The following is a 20,392-nucleotide window of genomic DNA, read 5'->3' as shown; positions in this document are numbered from 1 at the left end:
ACGAATGAAGGAAGGAATGGAGGAAGGAAGGAAAGAAGGAAAGAAGAAAAGAGCCAACCAACCGACCAAAAACCAGACTTAACTACAGAGAACAAACTGGTGGTTGCCAGAGGGGAGGAAGGGATGGGGAAATGATGAAATAGATAAAGGGAATTAAGGGGGGATCCCTGGGTGGCGCAGCGGTTTGACACCTGCCTTTGACCTAGGGCGCGATCCTGGAGACCTGGGATCGAATCCCACATCGGGCTCCTGATGCATGGAGCCTGCTTCTCCCTCTGCCTGTGTCTCTGCTCTCTCTCTCTTTCTCTGTGTGACTATCATAAAATAAATAAAAATTTTAAAAAAAAAGGGAATTAAGGGGTTCAAACTCCAAGTTATAAAATATATGTCATGAAAATGAAAAGTGCAGCAGGAAAACAATCAATAAGATTGCAATAACATATGGTGATAAGTGGTGTCTGCAATTATAGTGATGAGCACTGAGTAATGTACGGAAATGTTGAATCACTGCTGTACACAGGCAACTAATGTAACATTGTATGTTAACTATACTTCAATAAAAAAAAAAACCTTTATGTAAATGCTTATTGCAGCTTTATTTGTTATCACCCCAAACTGGAAACAACCCAAATGTCTTTCAATTGATGAATGGAGATAAATAAACAGTGTACATCATTACAACGGAATACTCCTCAGGAAGAAAAATCAATGAACTCCTGATACACACAATGTGAATGAATCTTACTAAATACTCTGATTCCATGTGTATGACATTCTGGAAGAGGCAAAACTATACGGACAGGAACAGTGGTTGTCAGAGGTGGGAGAGGAGTTGACAACAAAATGGCACAGGGCAACAATTAAGGGTGATGGAGCTGTTCTCTATCACGACTGTGGTGGTGGTTACAGGACTGTGGGTGTTTGTTAAAACTTGTAGAATTGTACACTAACAACGGTGAATTTTACTGTAGGTAAGTTATACCTTAAATATTTTTAATGGAAAAATTAAAAAACCTAATGGATGAAACCCAGGGAGTTCTTTGTATAAGCTTCTATCTCATGGAAAACCCACTCCCCAAAGCCCCTGTTCCCGAGAGTTCCATGGGGTGTGGTGGCCCTATGTTTGGCATTCAAGGGCACATGCCAACAGGAGGGGCTGCAGGTGTTGGCTCAGGAATGGGTGGGGAGAGTCAGGACTTTCGGACCAGAGGAGGAGATGAATCAGCCCCTGTTACTCACCTGCTGGGAGGAGCAAAGCAGACCCCCAGGAGGGTACCACACAGGGTGGGGTGCAGTTGGACACCAGCCTCATTGGCAGAGGTGGGCTTAATGTAAAACTCCTGAAGCTTAAAATCAGGGCTCCTCACTTATACAGCCCCCTTCTTGGAAGGGGCTCTAGAAATGTGTCAATGGGCATATATTTTTATAAAGACTGCAGAAGTAGATATTTTAACCACAATCATTTGAGGTCACTGTCCCTTGCCATTCTAACTTCTCCTCATTCACAATATTCCTCCTGGTACCTGTCCTCCTCTGACATTAGAGTGGCCACAAATGGTTTAATTAAAATCACTTACAAATATATCCACTTTTGCACTATTCTTCTTTAAAAGGGTCCCTCCCCACCCTTGCCCCCAGTCATGAATTAGCCTCAAGACCTCTCCAACCCTGGATGCCTTGCTCCTTGCCTGATTGCAGCCCTAGGAAGAACTGGCTTTTGAGGCACTCACCTTCCGGCTGAAACGGTCAATGGTGACCTGATGGGTCAGGTGAGTCACATTCAGCATCACCAGACAGAACGGGGGCCAGTTCAGGTGCCCCTACAGAGAGAGCCCAAACCTCATCAGCTCAGAGCCCAGTCCTGTTGCCTCCTCCTCCTGGGGAGCCACTGTGAGCACACTTTCCCTGCCACCCCCTCTCAACACACCAGAGGCACTCGTCAGAGCCGTGCAGATGCTGCACAGAATCCCATGGAACATTTCTGGTTCTACCTGACTGCCTGTAAGCCCAGGAGCAAAAACAAACCAAAAAACCCTGCCTCCTTCCACCTGGCTCATGAGGATATCCTAGGAGGTGATTCTCTGCAGCCAGCATCCTTGGCCACAGGCCATACCCCTGAGGGGTATCCCAGCTCCTCTGCACTTGGAGCCTCCCACCTGGGCCTACGCAGCTGGGACAAGCTGAGAATGGTGCAGGGCCCAGGGAGGGCCAGGAGGCAGTGCGCTCCACTCACCGTTTCTCCCCATATCCATTCCAGGAAACCCCTGACAGAAGGAGCTACTAGGGGCTTCTGCCTCTGTCCTCGCCGCTGGCACCCCTCAAAACCCAATTCACTACTCAATCTCCCTCCAAACCTAGTCAAATCCTGAGGCCCCAGCAGGAAAGGGAGCAAGGGGCAGTCACCAGGTTGGCGCTTTTGCAGTCAAGGACATGGACGGTGACCATTTCGCTGGGGCTCTGGGTGAGGATGTAGATAGCCTCCTTGAACAGGGCTACGTGGCTCCCATCGAAGGTCACGAAGCTTAGATCAGGGAAGATTGAGCATCGGCCTGGGGGAGGGACAGGGAAGAGAAGACTAAACAGATGCTTCTGGGGCCAGGGCTACCCAGGAACAGAGGGTAGGCACCTTGGCCTTTTCCTGGGTGATTCGGAGGTCCTGGGGGCTGGAGAGTCACTCAGAGCAGGCATCATAGAGATGAGGTTGCAAGAGTAGGGGACCTGCCAGGTCAGGGGTCACACTGAGACAAGAGATCCCATTAGAGAATACATTCAGGTCAGAGTCACCCTGACGCCAAGCAGCAGACAGGTAAGGGGCTGAGGTCATGCTTGGGGAGGACCTAGTAGACCCCAGGACTCACAGGCACATTCCCAGAGGGGGCAGCAGCGATCGCCGCCCACCCTCACTGCGAGGCCCAGGACCCCACAGCGAGGGGGTGTGGCACCCTGGGGACAGTGCTGGGACTGATTCACTCGGATCAGCTGGCCCTCCAGGCAGATGTGACGGACGCAGTCCTGTTCAGCGATTGGCTAGGACACAGGGTGGAGGGACAGCATGAGTACCCAGCCCAGGGCAGCAGCCACTCACTACTCCCTGTCTCAAACCTAAGGGCATAAGATCCTTTCCACTGTCGGTCAGAGCAGGGCAGGGGGACCCAGCAGCAAGACAACCAGGGAGTGGGGTCCTCACCCTCCACCCACCCAACATGCCACTGGAACCTGGGGAAGGGCTGAGCATGAGATTGGGGTCAGGGGCCTGACTCCCAGAGACTTCTGCGTATCTGCCCAGCCCTTGTGGAGAGCTCCAGATACACAGGGGTACAGACGCACTAGCTCAGACGCAGAGAAACCTGAGCATACCCATGCGTGCACGTGTGCACACACAACCTCTTTATCTTTCTTACAAAAGCACATACAGTCTTATGACACAATCTATCACACACACAAAGATATATGACTGCTCACCCTGAGTCTCACACACGTAAACTATGCACACATAGGCCCACATGGCTCTACGGACACAAACATACACACACCAGCACACTCGTGTTGTCATACTAAGTCATCCAATCAGCCCTAGGGGAACGATGAGGTTGCTATGACATCAGGGGCCCAGAGCAGCCTGGAGAATTTGTCAGGCTCCAGAGTGTAGGGCAAAGGTGAGGGGGGTGACTGAACCCCCATCCTGCAGCCTGGCGGCTGGTGAAGGAGAAGCTGCCACAGACCATGAGGAATGTGACTCCAGGATGGTGACCCAGCCATGTGGCTGGGGAGAGAGGGGCATGGAGGGACCACACAGAGGTGGGCTGACAAGTCACTCACGACACAGGTAGCAGATGTATCGTCCTCAGTGATGGCTGTCACGGTCACAGCCGAACTCGCTGCGATGCTCTGGGCTGGGGCTGAGCGTCCAGACTGCTTGGTGGTGGCCTCTGCCCCCAGCTCTGCTGGGAGCTGAGGCCCAGCCGAGGTCCCATGGGCCTCGGCCAGCTGAGGGAGCAGAACAAGTGAGCTCTCTCGGGAGGCGGTCCTGGCTGAGACACGACTCAAGGGGTAGGATGTGGGTGCCAGTGGCACTGTGACAGCCCAGGGGCCACCAGCCTCAGGTGCCAAGGTAGCAAGAGTGTGGGCCACAGCAGGTGTGAGTTCTGTGGGCGTACCCTGGGCAGGGCCATATATCCAGGAGGGCAGGGACACTTGCTTGGACAGGATGGCCATCTTCTCCGTGGTGCTCTTCTGTGGGGCAGCAGATAGTGTGGAGGCTGCCCCCCCGGCCATGGCCATGACTCCAGAGGCTGGCAGTGTGGCTCCCGGAAGCAGGCCTGGTGCCGTGCCCGCTGCCTGAGGGGGTACGTGACTGGGTAGGTCTACCTGGGCCACGACAGCAGGGATGAGAGGCAGAGCTGAGCTGAGTGTCTGAGTAGGTGCAGTCGTGGCCACAGTGGGAGATGCGGCCTGCTGATGGAGTGGAAGGGTGATGATGGAACCCTTGGACCCACGTGTGGCCACTGGGGCCGAGGTGCCCACCTTGGCCAAGGGCAGGCTGGTATCGAGAGGCAGGCCAGAGAGGAGTTGTGGTGGCCGAGTTGAGTCCAGGGACACAAAGGGTGTGACCCCCAGCCCATGTGCAACTGTGGACTGGCTGGTGGCAGCTGTGGTCCCTGGGGGCAGAGCTGGGGGCCTGGTGGCTCTGGTGGTTTGGTGGGTGGGGTGGAGTGGGGCAGTGGGGACGGGTCTTGGAAGTGAGGATGCTGGTATGCCCGTGGGCTGGGGGGGCCCAGGCTGCCTCTCTGTGGGTGTGGGTGAGCTGCCTCCCAGCTCCCGTCTCTTGGTAGCCAGAGCGCTGACAGGAACCTGTTCTGCTGTTGTTCTACCCTCGGCTAGGGGGCCGCTGGGACTGGAAACGCTCTGGGCCTGTATGGGCTGGGGCATCCCTGTCCTGCTCTTGGCCTTTGTGACTGCAGTTGTCAGCAAAGCCTTGTGGGATCCCAAGGAAGTGGGAAGCCTGGAGGTCACTGCAGGGGAAGCCACAGGCCTGGAGGAGGAACTTGCAGGCAACTCCAGGCTTGGGAAGGGCTGGAGGGGGGTGGTCTTCATAGGCAAGGAGCCAGGGCCTGGTACTGTCACAGCTTTGGTCATGAGTGGGAAGCGAGGTGCAGGGGCTGACCGGGAGGATACTGTGATGTTGGGGATCCCTGCAAAGGTCACGGTCACCCTAGTCGTCTTCACAGCACCTGACCCCATGCTAGGTGTGAGTGTCTGCTGCGGAAGGGCCAGGGATGAGGACTCTGGGGTAAAGGGGGTGGCCAGGTGGCTGGCAGTCACTCTCTTACTGGCTGGGGGCTCTGTGGGGTGGGCAGGGAGGTTGGATGCAGTGACCCCCAGCGGCTGCCACAGCGTGGCCTGGGTAGGGCCTGGAGTCAGCCCTGGCCCCTCAGTAGCTGCCACGGGTGGGTTCAGGGCTGTGGTGAGCGGGGCAGCTGGAGTGAGCCGTGGCCTGTGGGAGGGTGCCCCAGGAGCTTCCTGCGGAAACTGCAGCTCCTTGCCACTGAGAGTGGGCAGCTCTTGACTGGGAGGCAGAGTCTCGTTGCCAAGAGACTCCTCTGTGCGAACCAAATCCACGGGCTCCACGCCTGGGGCAGAGAGAGGAGCTCAAACAGTGGGTGTCTGCTGCCCGCCCCAGGGGGTCTTCACCAGGCAGGGCTGTGAAGTAGAGGCTCCTGAGCGAGCACCCGAGGTGAGCCTGGGGAAGGCAGCTTCCAATGGCCAGCCAGGCTGCCTGACCCACCCCGGGGCCTCTGTCCTGTGGTACTGGATGGCTCAGCAGGTCTGGACCCTGCCCTCAAAGCCTGAGCTCAGAGCCAACGGACCTCAGGTCTACCTTTGCCTGTACTGGGTTCCTGCCACCTGGCCCCAAGCCAGTCCCTTCCCCCAATCTGGGCCTCACGTTATTCTGTTTAATAGGAAGAACGAACTGGATGAGGTCCCTGCCTGCTCTAAAGGTCTCCTCCAGAAGCTCCTCTGTTGGCCCTGTTTCTCCAGGGACCTGGGGAATGATTGGTGAAGGAGACCTTGGAGATTTAGAGGAATCTGAGGGAGGGATGAGAAGTCTTGGCCACTCACAGTCCTTCCAAGTAGACACATCTCTGTGTGACTTCGTCCAGGACCTTGGGGGTGGGACATGCAGGCACACAGCCTTCTACCCTGAGGACAGAGCAGGGGGCCAGTTAGTAGTCTGAAATATGGGGGTGATCATCTTTCACTTGGATTGAGCACAGCTTCATCCCTCCTTATGACACATGTCACATGAACCTCCAGAGATGCTTATACAGGAGCACATATACCCAAACGTGCATGTTACATGCTTTTGCACACTCCTGCTCCTCAGACCAAGAGGGAAACATGAACGAGGTCTGGTTATGCACATACTTGTGCATGCACACACACATGCTCCTATGTGTCAGCATTTAGGTACGCTGTCACACCTGCAAGACTCAAAAACATTCACACAGGTACATATACATCCAGATGCTCAAAACATCAGTGTATACCTTCCTGCACACACAGCAGCTGCATCAACACCCTGACACATGCAGCTCACACACGTGCACATATGCCCAGCTGTGTGCAGCCCATGGACACTGGTATGCCCACACAAATACACACAGGGCCCAACTATATGCACATCATCATACACAAATCAATATTCATATGTGCCCATCCACATAAGTCAGGTTCATTCTGGTACACACATCTGCATACACACACACACCCACAAAACATGTGTTCACAAGTAGGTGTGAGCACACACACACACCTCAGTACATGCTCATGCCTATGCCTGCAAACCACACACCCACTTACACATGTGTGTGCTCAAATCCACTAATGTACACACCGCGACTCCATGCCCCCTCACCTTGGCACGTCCCGGCAGCTAGCTGCCTGTGGGTCCCGGCAGGTTTGGAAGCAGGGGCTGGTGCAAGCATCGTAGCGCCACTCACAGATGGGGTAGGCAGCCCCTGAGGGCTTGGCATCTGGAAAGGTGACCCGTCCCGAGACTGAGTGAGACTGGGTACCAGCTCAGGGTCAGGTGACAGGACACAGAGGTCATCCTAGCTCAGCCCATCCCCGCCCTGCTCCACAGAAGAGACAAATGGACACATGCAGGAAAAGTAAAGAAAAATCAAGTAAAATGATAACATATAATATAAAATAAAAGCCAACCTAAGGGAAAACTGTACCCCTGTGAGTTGGGGTTGGTGCCTGGGGGACCCTTGGGATGGGGCTATGGAGACTCGGAGTAGGGCCAAGAACCCCAGGGTGGGTGGCTACAGAGCAGTCAGCTGCCAAAGAGAAGGTGGGGACCCCTGATCCTCTCCATAAGGTTGCCCTGTCACCCTGCTCCTCTGGGACATTGGTAGGCCAGGCTGGTCCTACACCCTTGGTGGCTAGTAATAATAATAACAAACACAACAGCCAACTCCTAAACAGCACCGAACACAACTTTCAACATCTTCGCAAGTATTTCCTTCTTAATGCTCACAATAATCCTATGATGCAGGACTATCATTATCCCTGTCCTTATGGATAAGGAAACTGAGGCACAGACGATGTGGGGAAACTTAAACTGTCCCAGGAGAGATTTCCTCAAAAAAGGTCCTGTGGCCAGTGCCCTGACAGATGAGGAATCCTCAGAGAAAGCAGACAATGGGGGATGTGGAGGCAGACAAGACCCCAGACCATCTTAGCACAAGTGGCCAGTCTCGGAAACCACGGCCTGAGCAGGGAACGTACGTGGGCTCCGCAACAGGCCAGAGGGAGCAGCCCCACCTGACGCCTCTATCCCCACACTTGCTGATGACTGTGAAGAAACCTGCTTTTCTAGGATAACTTGAGACAAGAGCTGAGAATTTACATTTGGAGAGGACCTACTACAAGCCAAGCCTGTGAGATGCAATCCGTCCTCACAATAATCCCGTGAGGCAAACAGCCCCACTGTACAGAGCTGGACGGTGGGCAGCGCTCCTCCGAGTGCCAAGGACTAGGGTGAGGATTTGAACCCAAGGCTTCATTCGACTCTGCCTCAGTGTCTTCCAGAAAGGGACACAAGTCTTGCCATTATAGCCAGTGATGAATCCGTTCATTGGCGGACTCTATAGATGACCACTGAATGTAAGAATGAGCTGGCCCAGGCCTGGTTTGTGGGGGAGGTGATAAATGAAGGGGCTGGTTGGAGATATATTTATGCACACATGTAAATGGATCCATTCATGCAGCACAAAGCGCCCCCACAGGCACAGACATACGTGTGCCCATGCACGAGGCACAGGGGCCTCCCTGGAGTGCTGGAGAAATTGTGATCCCTTCCTGCAGGGTATAAGCAGAGAGCAAGGTCTTGGGGGCAGACCCACCTGGCAGTGGGATGGCAAAGTCCAGGAACCGCCGCCCCCCCCCCGCCCCGGCCTTAGCTGGAAGGGGCGTGCAGTTGCTCCATTGCTGCTCAGGATGGAGGGCAGAGGGAGACCGCTGCCTCCTCAGCCTGGTGCCCCAGGGAGCGGTCTTTGAGCTCACAGGGCAGGCATGTGTCCCCATCAGCAAGAAACCTGAGCCAGTGGGCTATGCAAGCTGGGGCCAGGAGCACTTCTTACCTTGCTCCCACAAAGCCTGTCCTATTTTTAGACCATGTAATTGGCCCGTGGGTGGAGGCAGGACCCGGGCAGCTGGCTGGGCCCCAGGCCCCACTGCACCCTAGGCCACCGCCATGGAGGTCAGGGCAGTACCCAAAGGTGGCCTCCCTGTACCAGGACAGTGGGAATTCTGCTTCTTGAGGGCAACTGGAAGGATGTGATGGGAGAGGGCAGGAAGGGCTGTCTGAGGAGGGGCTGAGGGTGATGGCAGGGTGGACACCTACCCAGAAGGCGGAAGAACGTGCCCCGGCGGAAGGCCTCCGTGTGCTCATACAGCCGCAGGACCAGCGTGGGGCCCGACACGCAAAGGAAGGACCCAGGCTCGGCCAGTGACTCCAGGGCCACTAGGCCTGCCTGCCATGTCCCCCGGTGCAGTGAGAAGGAGGCATGGTGGTGGAAGGCAACGCTGCCCTGCCACTTAGCCAGCTCCAGAGACCCATTGGCTGTGACATGGAGGAAGAAGTTGGGTCTGTCTGCTGCCTCCAGGGACACCACATCCGGGTCTGTAAAGAGCCAGGTGGATGAGGGGAGCGCCGAGAGGGGTCCAGGTGAGGGGCAGAGCCTGGCATGCATCTGCACTCCATGACTCAGGGCAGCAACACGCCCCGTGGGTTAGCTGAGCCCTGCTCCTCCGTGCCTGCCCACCTCCTTCTGCCTGCTGGCTGCCCCTCTGCACACACCACCTCTCCCTGAGAGAAGTGGAAGGTTAGAGAAGCTGCCAGCTGCCAAACCTCGGGGAGGTGTCTCCCTCCCACCTCCCTTCCCTCCTCCCTCTTTCCTTCCTTTCTCCATCCCTCCCTCCCTCCCTCCCACTCTCCCTCCCTCCATCCATCCCTCTTTTCTTCCCCCCTGTAAGCATTTTGAGGACCCTCTGTGTGCCAGGAGGAATTCAAGATGCTAGGGATACAGCAGTGAACAGAATGACAGAAACGGCCGCCTTGGAGGAGTCATGTTCTATCGGACACACTGGGCAGACAGGTTTGCTGAATGGACAGGTTTCAGGGACCCCAGCTTGGTCCTGCTCCACACAGAATCCCAGAGGGTCAGAGCCAGCAGACTGAAAGGATGTTGAGTCCAGCCCCACAGATGGGAAGACAGTGACCCCAAGAGGGGAAGGGGCTTGCCCTGAGCCCTACAACTGGTCTCCACTGTCCTCTCTCCTGTGTCCACAAAGGCCCAGTTCTAGAAAGTGGGGCTCGTTGCCAGGTGGATAACTTCCTGCATGGGGACCCTGCAGATTTTGTGAGCCTCCAAATCCACAAGCAGGTGTCCAAGAGTCCTGCCCGCCACGACTGGCCATGTTGTGTGCAAGTGACTTAATGTGCCTGAGTTGTCGTGAGGGGCAAACCAATATGGCGCAGGTGAAGGCCTAGCACGGGGCTTGGTGTGTCTTCCCTCCCAGCCCATGTGGCCCTGTCACACCTCCCTGAGCAGCTATGAGGAGACAGGAGGCAACCAGAAGAAGGATTCGTTATTGACAGTAATAACAGTAAATGTTATTTATCAAGGACTTACTATGTGCCAGACACGATGCTAAGCAAGCCCTCTACCTGCTGGTTTATTAAATTCCAAGAGAGCCCTAGGAAGTGGCCAATTCATTCATTCAGCAGCTCACGTTTTCTGAGCCCCCATGATGTGCCAAGCGCTGTTGCAGGCACAATGGGAAACAAAAGGACCCAAATCCCTGCTCTGATGGAGCTTACATTCAAGGGGGAGGAAGATAAACATCATAAACAAGTAAAATCTTTAATAGGTTAGCAGGGGATGATCTTGCTATTCCCATGTTACAGAGGAGGAAAGTAAGGCCCAGAGTTGCACTACCGGTGGAAGCGGGAGGCAGGATGGGGAGACCAGGCAGGCTAGAGTCCAGAACCTTAACCTCTGCACAGTCTGCCCCAAGGATGGGATCCAGGAGCAGGCCCAATTGTATCATGATCATATATATCACTTCTGTCTCCTGGATGGGACCGTGGACTTCCAGTGGATGGGGATGTGTCTCTTCCATGCCTGATGCCTCAGTGCTTAGCTCTGTGCCTGGCCTGGGAATAAGGCTCCATGAAAGGGAGGGAGGGGAGGGGGCAGCAGGGGAGGGATGCAGGGGTGGGGAGAGGTCCTCATAACTAGGTAAACTGCAGACCCGGAGAATCTGAGAACTTAATTTCTTAGGCTAGGATGAACTCTCTGAGAAGTCTTGGGTCATGGTTCCAGTTGATGCTGGGCTGGGCCGCATCCCTGCAGTTAGGGAGACACTGACCAGATGGGGCCAGTGGGATGTGGGGGTAGAAACACCGATCACAGTGGCACACAGTGGCACACTGGGACACACACAAATAGCCACAGAAAAGACTCCCTAGCACTGGTTGAACTGACGCCTTGGCTGGCCCAGGGCCTAGCAAAACTTACATCCAGGCGTCCGTCTGCACCAGGCAAGGGCCCCGCTGCCCCTTAAGCACTACTGAACTCTAAAGGGAGGACACTACAGTGAAGCCAGTCTGGTCTGCAGACTGTCTGAGACCCAGGAGGCTGTGGCTGGTTCCAGGCGTGTCCCAGTTTTGTGTGACATGCCAGCCCAGAACCCAGGATCATAACCCGACCTGCTCCTTCAGTCACAGAAGGAAGCCCCGTTGGAGTCAGCACCTCAGCCAGCTCCCCTAGGGCACTTAGTCTCTCCAGTCTCAAAAATGGAGTGGAGGGGAGGAGGAAGAAGAGGAGGAGGAGAAGCAGGAAGAGATGGATGAAGGTGGAGGGAGGGAGAGAAGAGGAGGGGGAGAGGGAAGAGGGGGCAGGAAGGAGCAGAGGAGGAGAGGGAGAGGAAGGAGCAGTTGTTGCCACCAGGCTTGCCCAGAACACAGCAATGGTATAAAGCAAGGTACAAAAGTACATCCAGACCTTGGCCTCCCTGCTTTTTCCAGGGAGAAAATGGAAGGTGTCTCTTTGAAGAGACTGACAGGCTGACCCAGAAGCCTGTCTCAGCGGGGAGAGGGGCATCTTTTGGAGCTCCACTTTTCTCCAGCTACTGCAGATTGCTTAGGGCCTCAGCATCCTCCCCTCCTCTGGCAACTGCCTCCCTCCCCCAAGGGCTGGGGTGGTGCTGCAGGTAGGCCTTACCGTGAGCCTTGGCCTTGTATAGGGCAGCTGTCAGCAGGAAGTTCACAACGTCCCCTGGAGCCACGTCCTCTGTGCTCACTAGGACTATGGCACCACCTGCTGCCTTGCTGGCTACCAGGGCACTGCCAGCTGCCACACTGGCCAGTTGGTAGGGACCCTTACCTAGTGCTGGAGAGAAGGGGCCCAATCGTGAGGCCTGCCCCCATGCATCTCTGCCCACCTCCCATCCTGCCAGCGGTGGGGAACAGAGGCTAGAGAGCTACTCTCAGCCACCTTGCTCACCCCAGGCCCCAGGGAGCTTGATTCCACAAGAAGGGACATGTACTCCAGGCTGTCAGGCCCTGATGGGAAGGGACTGACTCTCTGCACAGCATCTGAACAATTTCACAGGAAACCTGGGCACGGGGCCACCCATGGGAGATATCTGTTCCACCCCCACCTTCACCTCAGCGAATGTCTCTCCTTGGGCCTGTCCCACAGCCACTACTCTATTTGGGGTAGTGAGTCCTCTGAGACTCAACATCGGACCTAGTCTCTGTCCACCCAAGCCCTGAGGGATGGAAGCTGGAAGTCTCTGGCTCAACGTTAGTGTTTACTTACTTCTCTCAAATGTATCATTTTTGTGTCTCTTGGGTTCCTAGTTGTTGGTATAGGTTACAGAGAGTCATGGGTGCCTTATAGCCAACCTCCCTGCCCCTGGTGTGCCTCCGGCCTCCAGTGTTTCCTGCCCACAGGTGCCTGAGTCACCTTTCTAGCCACACTCGCTGCTGGGACTCATCCATGGCTCCCCATTGTCCCTCACAATGGAACCCAAGAGCCCAACTTGAATCCAGGGACCCTGGATGCCCCGAACCCCACCTACCTCCCCACACCCTTGAACTTCTCTGGCTCTTCCTTGAAAGAGCCATGCTGTGTTCCACCTCATGCCTCTCCTCATGCTGTCCGCCCACTCAGACTAGTCCTCCCTGTTTTGTGCCTGGCAAACGCCTACTCAACCTTTGGGGCCCAGCTCAAATGTCACCTCCTTGGCGAAGCTTCTCCCTGCACCCTCTCCCGCCACACACAAACGTCATCCCTCCTCCTCTGCACTCCACCAGCCCTTGGAGCATGGCACGCACTGATCACAGCTCTTATGATGAGGATCTCGATGGTGGACCGACATCTGTCCCCCTAACCAGATGGGAAACAGGCAACGCTATGCTAGGTAAATGCATAACAAACTCTCAAACAAACAAACAAAACCCCAGTTTGAAGCGCTGGTGGATTCCCATGGTATGAATGTGCATGGCAGTGGCCAGTTTCAAACTACCAAATGGATGTGGAGTTAGGACCACACGATGGCTAGAGAGCCAGGGTGAGCCAGCTCCAGCACACCCCTGTGACAGGCCTCTTGACCACTGATTCCCCAGCACCCAGCAAGGGCCCGGACCAGAGAAAATGTTGGTAGAAGACAGAGCAAGGAATGGATGGGTAGGTGGATGAGTAGGTGGAGGATGCTAGAAACAGCTTGTCCTTTGCCAGTTACTGCCACCCAAAATGCCACAGAAGGGAGAAAACTCTGCTCAGAGCTGTCTTGCTGAAATGTCTTGCCTGATGTCAGAGAGACCTTGCCTGTCCCAGCAACTGCGCTTCTCCTGTTACAGATTCATTCCTATAAGGAAAGCTTCCTCATAGCCAGGAGGAAGCCCTTGGCCATCAGTAGTCCCTAGGGGCTAACATTTTGGAGGGTCTGTAGTCACCAAATTATCATGCTTCACCCTGGTCCAGCTCTCATCTTGCAGACCCCCTAACTGGCATCCAGGCCTCTAGTCTGTCCCCCACTATATTTCACCTGCTATACTCTCTGCTGGTGGGACAATCCTCAACCCCAAATCTGATAATGCAGGTAACTAAGAACAAAGCCTTGGGCCTAAACGCACAAAGGCCTGCTCCTGGCATGGTACCTGGAAGGGGATGGGGAGCAGGGCTCAGAAGTCAAAGGTGAATGGTACCAAGGACCTGATGAGCATCTAATTCTGCCAAGATCTGACTTCCCACCCTATTGCCTATGACCCTAGTGATTAAAATGAATAATGAGCTCTAACGCTGGACATTAGCCTCCCTCAGGTCTTTAGTCGTGACCTGTGCTTTCACCCTAGCTAATGCAGAAGTTGGAGCATATCCTGGTACCCTGTGACTTTGGCTAAATTTGAAGATGAATCTGACAGGCTGAGCCAAGCTATAGGTTTTGCCCCAGCCATCCGAAGAAAGAGCAGCTTGCATTTGCCTTTGCCACTCAAAAGTTCAGGAGATTTAAGACAATATTCCATGAGCCTAATGAGCTAGAGTTTTTAGGTGCAAATGGGGTTTTTACTTCCTGGTGAAGCTGCCCTGGGTAAAAACAACTCCCAAGAAGCTGGCCTGGCCTAGATTCTACAGAGGTGCTGCAGGAGCTTCTAAAGACAGAGTTCTGGGGCATCCCTGGCCTCTGCACTGTGTGGGTCCTCTCTGCATGGTGGGATCCCTCCTTGCACCATGTCACAGCTCTTCCAGGGCCAGCAGCGTCTTAGGATGGTCGATGCTGTTATGGCATCAAGGCAGGGCTAGCAGTATCTCAGCCCCCCAGGCTTCCACTTGGGGAGGATGGGCTTACCTTTGTTAAAGAAGTCACAGTCATATGCTGAAAGAGAGAGAACAAGACTTCTTGAGAAGCCTGGGACAGATGGGCAGAGCCAAGGCCCCTAGCATCCCAGCTGTCCCAGAACTGGCCTGCCTCCCAAACTCCAAGATTTAGGCATGGTCATTTGATTCGGATATCTTAAGGTGTAGGAGATACTGTAGCTCCTCTCTGTGCCCCCAGCACAAAGCTCAAAGCCTGGCCTGGAGTAGGCACTCAGCATGTATCGAGTGAATGAAAGTGAATGGGTGAATGAGTGAATGGATGTTGGACAGGATGGTGCATTTTGTGTGGCTCCAAAGGGCAAGGTTAGAGTCAAGGAGCAGAAACTCCAATCACAAATGTTATAGCAGGTCCTGGAGAATGCAAGCACAAGGTAGAAGCTGGTATTTCAAGAACCTTGGGTGTAAGGGAACCAGGAGCTCCAGGACCCAAGGCTCTTTCAGGCCTCTGGGTGTATTCTCCAGCAGGAGGTGACAAGCTCCTCCAAGTGTGTGCTCAGTGCACCCTCTAGTGGTCTGGCCCAGCACCGCAGCCTGATGCCCAGGCGCCTCAGCCATGGATTCTTTCAAACTGGGGCAAACTAGGTACTTGGCAGGGGCACCTAGAGCCAGAAGCAAGACCACCAGGAGCCAGTGGGCAGACCACAGATAAAGGCTGAGGAGGATCCTCCCTCACTCATAGGCATGGTCTAAACACAGCCACCAACTCCACCCCATACCCAAATACCATGATCAACACTATCTCTTTGCATTTGGCGCTGACCTCTAGAAAGAACACAAGCACTGAGATTGACCCACCATGTGGCTATGGGAAAGTGATCACTTCTCTTCATTTGCTGACTCAAATGAATTCTAAATTTAGATCTTGGAGTCTCTGGTATCAAGTGTGTACCACCAGGGTCAGTGGGAGGTAGCCCTGAACTCACAGACCTGAGTTCAAACTCCATCTCTTTCACTCTTCAACTGTGTATACTGGGGCAAGTTACCAACCTCTCTGAAATTCAGTGCCCTTTTCTATAATATGGGACCACCGGTTGCATCTACCCCACAGTTTTGTGAGTCCTGGGCTAGAGTAAATAAGAATCCACCTTGTGTGCAAAATGTAAGGAGGCATCAAAAATCCCAACAATTAAGATATATAATATTTTAATACACTGTTTTAATTTTTTAAATTAATGCAAAATATCTATGGTGAACAAAATATCAAAAATTTAAAATAAGGACAGGATCGATGATAGCGCCGAGCCACACTGGATCCTGAAGCAAAAGGGAAAATCAATACCATTGATCCTGTCATTACCTAAAACTTTGATATTCTGTTCATCAAAGCCAAAGATATTTTTGCATTAAGTTTGACTTTTAAAAAATGTTACCTTAAAATGTGATCTATCTCCACTATTGAGTTTTTGGTGCTCCCTTAAATCTTGTGTCCTAGGTGAGGTGTTCCTAGTCCTGAATATTAATGAGCTAATACACAGAAAGCACAGGGCCTGATATGCGGCAGATCCTCGGTAAATCTGCGCTCCCTTCTCCTTCATGAAGGAATCTTATCTGAGAAACAGAGGGAGGGCCACAGAGCATGACCATAGAGCATCTGGACTGGAAGGGTCTTAGAGGAAACAGGGTGGAGGAAAGGGAGGCCAGAGGCAGATACTGCTCTATCTTCTTCCTAGGGTCAGCCTGCCTGGGGCTCTCAGGGCTCAGGACATGCCAGCACCTGTGTCCCCACAAGAAACGACAGCAACCTCAAGCAAGAGCATAGAGCACTGTGCCAAGTGCTTTACATGTGCTCACTCATTGAAATCTCACAGCACCCTGCAAGGTAGGTACAGTTCTCCTAACCCTGAAGTATAAGAGTGTGAAGAACATGCCCCAGGTCACCCTGCTGGGTTGGGGCTAGGGCCTGAACCCAGATAGTCTGGTCCCAGAGCCTGTGTCATAACCACTGCCCCCCAAGGCGAGGCATGCTTGCACCAGGGAGATCATCGGTGTGCCGGAACAAATAATAAACAATAAGTTAATTAGTAATATAACTTTCTATATATTTTATTTCATTTTTAATATTTAATTTTGTATTTCCTTTATGATACAGTTACACTAATACTAATATGTGTGTATGTGTATATATATATGTATGTATATGTATCTATGTATGTGTATGCATGCATGCTTGAAAAAAAAAAAAACAAAAAAAAAAAAAAAATAAAGAAATATTTTTACTGGATGGGGCTTGCAACCCAAAGCATATGCAGACCACCACTGCTCCATATAAACTGATGTCTTGGGATCCCTGGGTGGCACAGCGGTTTGGCGCCTGCCTTTGGCCCAGGGCGCGATCCTGGAGACCCGGGATCGAATCCCACATCAGGGCTCCTGGTGCATGGAGCCTGCTTCTCCCTCTGCCTATGTCTCTGCCTCTCTCTCTCTCTCTCTGTGTGTGACTATCATAAATAAAATTTTAAAAAATTAAAATTAAAAAAAAATTAAAAAAAAAATAAACCGATGTCTTGTGCTGCCTCTGATGGGGCCTGTGTGTCTTAGCTGACACAGGGCTTTTAATTCACTATCCCTTTTGATCCTCACAATATACCTGGTGGGGCAGGTCTATTCCTACTTTTCAGATGAGAAAACAGCCCCGAAGGCTGGGTGACTTGTTGGAGGCCACGCAGCTTTTAAATGGCAGCTGTGGGTCTGAAAGGTCTGGGCTCTTGACTCCTCTGGTAAAGTGGCTAAGAGCACAGGTTTGCAGCCAGGCCATCTGACGTTGAGCCTTGACTCCACCACTAAGCTGTGTGGCCTCGAGCGTGGTACTTATCTCCCTCTCTGTCTAACCTGTTTCCCAATCATAAAACAGAAATAAACTCCTGTTTCACAGGGTATTATTTTAAGAATTCAATGAAAGATTTGGGCAAACCGGTTGGGGCCTGGCACATACTAAGTACTCGATAAATGCTGGTCAGAGCGAGGGCAGCCCACAGGCCTGCCCACAGAGGGGCTCCCACTCCCCACCTTGCACAACTGGTCTGGATACTCACGGCAGAGGCGTGGGGTCCGCCAGTCCACAGCCACCCCATGCTGGCAGCACTGGTGGGCATAGGCAGACACGCTGGCACAGAAACACTCACAGTCACCGCCCCGGCTGCAGCCACACGTGTCCGTCAAGCAGTTTGAGTAAAACCAAGTGACATCAACCTGGGGGAGATCAGAGGAAGGCTCCTGAAGGTTAGCCCTTCGGCTTCTCAGCTGACGCCCCCTAGCATCAGGGAGCAGCATAAACATGAAAGGACCACAGGCCAGAGTGAGTGAGCTGCCAGGGTGGGGTGAGAGGTGGCCGGCTCAGACGGAATCAACTCCATGGTCCAGGCAGACCTGACCTCTGAGAACCAAGCTCTCCCCTTCCTCCCCTATGCTACTGGATCCAGAGGCAAAGGGTGTGGGTGAGAAACAGAAGGAGGTGGAGGGGGGGGCAGGAACTCCCCGCCAGGGCCAGGCCGACAGAGCCCTCGAGGCCCTGGGGGTGCCATGCAGAGCTAAGCGCCAGCCCCCCTCTGTCTCCACTGAGGGCAGAACCAGCAGCAGGCCGATGCCACAGTTGAGGAGAACTTCCTCATCAGGAGGAAAAGCCAGACTGAGGTCGGTTTAGAAAAGGCATGGAAGCTGTTTGTCTGGCTGACTGTCCTGGGTCATCTGGGGAAACAGGATGGGCTCATCTGAGCAGGCTGGAGGCAGGGGATTGGCAGAGGTGGATCTGCTTTCTAGACCTGAGGTGCCTCTCCCAGGCACGGGCAGGGGAGCAGTTGCGGTCTAAGAACAGAAGGATCCCAGGAAGGTGGGGAGGGGCTCAGGAGGGCGGAGGCTGGGGTCCACTCACCACAGGGTGGCAGGTCTCAAACACCTCACTGAGCAGGATGCTGCACTCTTTTCTGGCAAATGGTTCCCGGAGAGGATTCAGGACACACGTGTCCCAGGGGTCAAGGGTGTCTGGGCACTGAGAGGCAAAGGCAGGGCTGTTGATCTCTTTACGCCCACAATGCCTGTTGCCTGGTGGGGTGGACAGACTCTTGGAGTGGCCCCTACTTCCCCCAACTCCTGAGGTTCAAATCCCTGTATAATCCCTGCCCCTAGCATGTGGGAAGGGCCTACAACTTGCTTCAAACTCACAAAAGAAGGCAAAGGTGATCCCATAGATACAGCTATGTGTATGTGATTGCATTTTTATGCTACATGGATGGCAGATCCATCTCCCTGGAGTCTCTCCCCTGCTGGCTGTTGAGGAAGCAAGCAGCCATGCAGGGGGGGGTCTCACATGGTAGGAATGGAGAGTGGTCTCTAGGAGCTGAGGGTCCTCTCCGGCCAACAGTTAGCAAAAAACACTGACGTTCTCAGTTCTATGGTTGCAAGGAACTGAATGCTGCTGACAAACACCCAAGTAGGTGGGGAAGGAGATACCTCCCCAGTTGAAGCTCCAGATGAGAGCCCAGCCCTGGCTGACACCTTGGTTGAGCCTGCGATACCCCAAGCAGAGAATCCATGACTAATAGCTAATACAGACTGCCCCAATGTCTGCTGAGCCTCCTTTATCAGTCCTGCATGCTCGCCAGAGCCCCCCAGGATATGCCAACGGGATTATAGAGAGAGGAACAGCAGAAAGGAAGCAGACGAGGAGAGCAGTAAAGGTTAGTCATCCTCTCTGCTTCTCTAAAATGGGGGTAGGCGAGAGCACACTCTTCTGAGGCTGCAAGAGCAGCCCTGTCTATCTGAGGATTACACGGGGCTTCAAGCCATGACTGTCCCATGCGCCCAGTCTACATAAGCTCATCATTGGTCTACTCCTCAACAGAGAATGAGGGACCCAAGATGACTCAGCCCAGGAAAGGCAAATATGTAACCCTCACATCACTACTCCCTGATGCTGCCCCCATAGCAGACATAACTAATCAATCACAGTTCTCCTTCTAGCTGAGCCTGACACAAGTCTTAGACATTTCTCAGCACAGCTTCCCAGGCTGCCTCTTCTGACAGATCAGAGTTGTTACTAGAGATTAAATCCATTCACTGTCCCTCTCCTGGCACAGCTTCTTCACAGAGGACCACAGAGAGAAGGAGCTTACTCAAGGTCGCCCAGCAAGTCACTGGATGACCCAAGACAAGAACCTCAGTCTCCGGCTCTCAATTCATTCAGTGCTGTCTCACCTGCCATAGCTCACAACTTGGGGGCCTCAGCCATCTCCCAAAACCCAGCATCAAAGATAAGCAGTGACACCCTCCTCATTTCTGCCTCTGCTGAAGCTGTCCTCCTTCTCAGAGGCCTTCTCTTTGACACATTCATCTTTCCAAACACGGCCTATCCTTTAAACACCAGTCTACTCCCACCTCCTTCAGGAAGTCTTCTCTGATTGCCTCAGCCCACATGGGTCTCTCTTGGACTCTCCTCTGGACCAGACCTAGTGCAGGCACTGGGGGCACAGAGATGGTCCAGATGGTCATGTTTCAACAAGCCTTATCTTCCCTAGTAGGTAGGTGGTCATTTCTCCTAGGACAAAAACTTCATGTCCTCTTCAGCCCCCACTCTCCCACGAGGGCTTGACCCAGGGCACATGTGCAGCCTGATTTGTGAGAGGGGTGGTATGTCCTCAGGCCACAGGACAAAGTCTAAGGCTGAGGACGCCAGGTCAGAGGCTGAGAGAACAATGGCAGGAACAGTCTCACACCAGTACCTCTGACCTGGGGCCAGGTACCCCCAGTGCTGGCCAGGGCCCACTTGAGTGAGGGAGCAAGCCAGCCGAGGGAGGCTTTACCTCAACTGCAGCCCAGCTGCCGCCAAACTCCTGGGGGTTAGTTAGCTCTAAATTCTCCGGAGTCCTCATCTCATTGATGGTTTTTAAGTCAAAGTTCCCACAGAGTCCCGCCAGCTGGCCCTGGAGGAAGAGAGGACATCG

General features: G+C 53.6%; 1 protein-coding gene across 1 annotated transcript in view; it reads right to left on the bottom strand.

Moving 5' to 3' along the window:
* The window catches only part of OTOG (otogelin), an 88,904-nt gene that overhangs the window by 26,229 nt on the left and 42,283 nt on the right, over positions 1-20,392 (bottom strand). The window contains 13 exon segments of the mRNA XM_038568125.1: positions 1,731-1,820; positions 2,404-2,549; positions 2,859-3,027; positions 3,820-5,630; positions 6,121-6,124; positions 6,126-6,201; positions 6,917-7,034; positions 8,912-9,190; positions 11,796-11,963; positions 14,428-14,454; positions 17,489-17,645; positions 18,325-18,441; positions 20,252-20,371. Coding sequence (XP_038424053.1) covers positions 1,731-1,820; positions 2,404-2,549; positions 2,859-3,027; positions 3,820-5,630; positions 6,121-6,124; positions 6,126-6,201; positions 6,917-7,034; positions 8,912-9,190; positions 11,796-11,963; positions 14,428-14,454; positions 17,489-17,645; positions 18,325-18,441; positions 20,252-20,371 — 3,282 coding nt within the window.

This window comes from Canis lupus, chromosome 21 (genome assembly GCF_011100685.1).
Source record: "Canis lupus familiaris isolate Mischka breed German Shepherd chromosome 21, alternate assembly UU_Cfam_GSD_1.0, whole genome shotgun sequence".
Taxonomy (NCBI): Eukaryota; Metazoa; Chordata; class Mammalia; order Carnivora; family Canidae; genus Canis; species Canis lupus.
This window is presented reverse-complemented; position numbering and strand designations above follow the sequence as displayed.